This window comes from Sinocyclocheilus rhinocerous, unplaced genomic scaffold, assembly GCF_001515625.1.
Source record: "Sinocyclocheilus rhinocerous isolate Xijiao unplaced genomic scaffold, SAMN03320098_v1.1 scaffold1270, whole genome shotgun sequence".
NCBI classification, from domain to species: Eukaryota; Metazoa; Chordata; class Actinopteri; order Cypriniformes; family Cyprinidae; genus Sinocyclocheilus; species Sinocyclocheilus rhinocerous.
The window spans coordinates 203,478-207,593 of NW_015665029.1; the positions used below are offsets into that span (position 1 = coordinate 203,478).

The following is a 4,116-nucleotide window of genomic DNA, read 5'->3' on the forward strand; positions in this document are numbered from 1 at the left end:
GTTGGTCATACTATACAATGATTTATAGCTTGTCTTTGTTGAATAATACAGAACATAAAAAAAAATTGCATATTAAATCGCAATCGCAATATTGGTGTAAAAAAAAAAAAAAAAAAAAAAAAAAAAATCGCAATTTGATTATTTTCCAAAATCGATCAGCCCTATTGTGAAGTGAAAAAAAAAAAAAGAAATCCATCAGTAAGGCGTTTTTACTTTGAAGCTTCGCTTATGGCCAAAATGCTAGAACATTATCAATAATCATGCTTCCTCCAGTGAAAAAGTCCATCCCCTGTTGTCCTCTCACATCAAAATCCACCTAAATATTTGTTTATAACCATTTTAGCATGTTTTCACTTCCATACAATGTTTTATCTGTGCATACTTCTTATTTTCGCCGGAATCAACGGTTTGAAGTTAAAAACGTTTTATTGAATTACAAAGCTTTTCGCTTGACAAAATGCTGATTGATGGTCTGGAGTCGTGTGGATTACTCTAGTGTGGACTCATTCTGACGGCACCCAATCAACTACAACAGAGGATCCACTGGTGAGCAAATGATGCAATGCTAGATTTCTTTAAATCTGTTCTGATGAAGAAACTCTTGGGTGAATTTTTGGGTGAACTATTCCTTTAAATGGTAATTACTACAAATTACAAGGCTCTTTGGAAAATTTTATTTGGTCATTCTTGGATTTGAGCTGGTTCATTTCGCAATCCAGCTGACTGTCCATGATTCATTATATGATAAAATAAATTACTTGCATTATATAAATATTTCAAATGAATTATAACGCAATGTTCCAGGTTAAATAAAGTGCAACAAAATGTGCAACTGAAATAGGCAAAATTGCAAGCCTACAGGGCAATTGGAAATGGTTGATAAGAGACACTTGCAATTCAGCAGTGAAACGGGGGCAATGCGTGTAACTTGCCTTGAGATCAACCCAGGAGTCCAGCTGTCTGTTGCTGTTGAACTGGCACAGCAGACCTGTGTGTGTGATGCAGTAGGTGCTGCTGGCCATAGAGCCACGGCCACACGCCAAACCACAGAACTGACTGTTCTGATGCTCCCCGAGCAACCCTGAGCGACCAATCAGAGGCACTGTGCTGTTCACCTGGAGGAGCCAATCAGAAAACATATGAACATCCTCAACAGGTGATGACTTTCCTAAATGCTTCAAGAACATGAAGAAAATGTGCTTATTTAACGGAGGAACAACAAGTGTTATGTGCTCCACCTGGTAAAACGACAAACCCACAGCCACAGAAGGATGTGAGCAAACACAGGAAGCATCAGTTCAGATTAGCACACTTGAAATTCTTAGGTTGTGTATAGAACCCAATTAGCAATGAACCAAAACACAGGACACACTGGCCTGAAAACCAAAACCTATGATTATTAGCCTTTGTTTGGCATAACTAGTTACACATACTAACATACAGTACTGCTAACTGATTATACTTGTTCTTCCTTCCTTACCATTATAAATATATAATAAACCAAATTAAATTTAAAATAACTTATTTGAAAATCTAATTTATTCCTTGATGCAAAGCTGAACTTTCAGCATCATTACTCTAGTCTTTAATGTCACATAATCCTTCAGAAATCATTCTAATATGCTCATTAGTTGCTCAATAATTATCTTATAATCAATGTTAAACAGTTGAGCTGCTTATTGGTTGTTGTTTTTTTTGGAAACCATCATACACTACCATTGGGGTAAGATTAAAAAAAAAATTATAATAATAATTAATAAATAAATTTTTTTTTTTAAATAAAAAAATAATATATATATATATAATAAATAAGAAGAAATTACTTTTTTTTAGACAAAGGATGCATTAAATGAAAGTGACAGTAAAAGACATTTATAATGTTACAAAATATTTCTAGCTCTAATAAATGCTGTTCTTTTGAACTTTCTATTCAAAGTATCCAAAAACAGATGCATCACGTTTCACAAAAATATTAAGTAGCAAAAATTGTTTTTAACATTGATAATACAAACCATTATTAATAACGGAGCACCAAAACATATTAGAACGAAGACTGGAGTAATGATGCTGAAAATTCAGCTTTACCTCCACAGGTAAAATAGAAACTATTATTTTAAAATATAAACTATAGCTATTTTGACCAGTAGCGCATGTTTGCATAAAAATCAATCAATCATTTTTTTCCCCCTCTTTAAAAAAAGTAATTTTCAGCGTCTGGAATTTCAGTGCATCTGTAGGCTGTAGCAGCATGTGCCAAGGGTCTCACTCACCCTTCTTTCCTTTGAGGCATCAAGGTACCAGAACCTCACATGCCTGTTCCCTGCGGTTACAAAGTAGCTGTTGTCCTCCGAGAAAGATACAGCAAGCACACGGCTGGACACCTTGTTGGATGCAATAACAGTCCCCTTCTACAAGCAAAGAAAATATTTTAAAGCATTATTTCTTGTAAACCAGACTCACAAGCTGCCTTCCGACTGACAGGGTCCCTATGCAGTGTTCACTGCTCCCTATGAACTGAGCACGGGATGTCTGTTGTAAGTTCAGTTTACTTAACTTACTTCCTCAAGTCGTGCAATAAAGAAGTTCAATGTGTCCTTCACGTAGAGTCAGAAATATCATAATTACAAATTCTGAACAAACAAATGACTGAGCAAACTCACATTTACGAGTTGGGATTATAGATAATGCACAAGTTGCTCCCCTGTATAGGATGTGTCAATTTTAAACGGTGGAAACGCTAACTTATCATGTGGATAATATCACACATAAGGAAAAAATAGTCTTTGTAATCTTATTAAAATTCAGTATCAGTCAGGTCATTTTCTTAGGTCCATGGCTGTGATTCGGTACCCACCTTCCACTCCCAGACGCTGACTGTCCTGTCGTGCTGGTATCCCACAGACACTATATAGCTTCCGTTGGGGGAGAAAGATACACACGCCACCCCGTACTTATGGCACTGGACCTCTGCCACCTGTGTCCGCTCTGCCACGTCCCACACCCGCACACAGGGCATGTGCCCGCTCTGCCAAGCAACAGGGAAAGAGACAGTGAACAAATTATTGATAATAACAATGCACAAAATCATCAGAATAAATGTGGGAGACCCCACACCCAGATACAGTATGTCTACACTACTATACAACATACATATCTTTCTCGATGTCTTTGGTGTATCTGGGACTGCCCTAGATTGGTTTAGGAAAACAAAATCAAGACGTTGTAAAAGAGCATAATAGGACCCCTTTAAGATCCCTTAACCTCAGCTACCACTTCTATGATGATGATACATATAATGATTTATATACATTCTCAACCTGGTCAATTTGTGGATGTCCCTCATCTTTCCAACTGTATTTCTGAGATTAAGTCATGGATGTCTAAAAATGTTCTGTGTCTGAATGGCTCTAAAACTGAAGTTATGCTTCTTGGCTCTCCCCACCAACTGCGAAATGCTGCTTCTATAGATCTATCAGTTGATGGTGTTGCCCTAGAGCTACACAGTAAACTAAAAAACAATTAATTCTTTTGTTTTTTCACAAATTGATTATTGCAATGCTCTCCTTGTTGGAGGCTCTGCATGGTCTCGCTCCACAGTATCTGGCAGATCTTGCCAATTCGCAAATTTACGATCTTCTCAGCACGGCCTTTTTTTTTTTTACTTATTAACCTCCATAAAAATTCATGTATATTTAAAAAATATTTATATGTATATTTACATATAAAATCAGTCTAAATTTGGCTTATTTTCTTAATTCAAGCCAATATGTATATTCTAATTTTAAATAATTCTTTTATTTCAAATGTTTCAGTTGACCACCTTTTCTATTTTAATTCATTTCTACGACAACAAGCGATCTGATGTCAGCCATTGAAACATATCAACTGCAAATCAAATCAAATCAATCTCTCAAGATCTCAGTAAAGAATGATTAAAGGCAGAGTAAGTGATTTCTGGTAGCCAATGTTGATATTTGAAATCACCAAAACAAACACGCCCCTACCCCAAAAGGGCCTTGCCCCTATTTTGATAGCTCCGCCCCACATATACGTACGCAACCCAGGCAACGATTAGTTCTGTGAAACAAAGCAAAACCAATGTTACACCATGTCTAC

The 4,116-nt window shown here is 36.4% G+C and overlaps 1 protein-coding gene across 1 annotated transcript in view; it reads right to left on the minus strand.

The window, feature by feature from the left end:
* wdr62 (WD repeat domain 62) overlaps window positions 1-4,116 on the minus strand; it is a 33,730-nt gene that overhangs the window by 28,047 nt on the left and 1,567 nt on the right. The window contains exons 3-5 of the mRNA XM_016541940.1: window positions 2,855-3,025; window positions 2,271-2,408; window positions 933-1,115 (exon numbers count right to left, since the gene is read on the minus strand). Of these exons, the coding sequence (XP_016397426.1) occupies window positions 933-1,115; window positions 2,271-2,408; window positions 2,855-3,025 (492 nt within the window). The remainder of the gene's footprint in view (window positions 1-932; window positions 1,116-2,270; window positions 2,409-2,854; window positions 3,026-4,116) is intronic.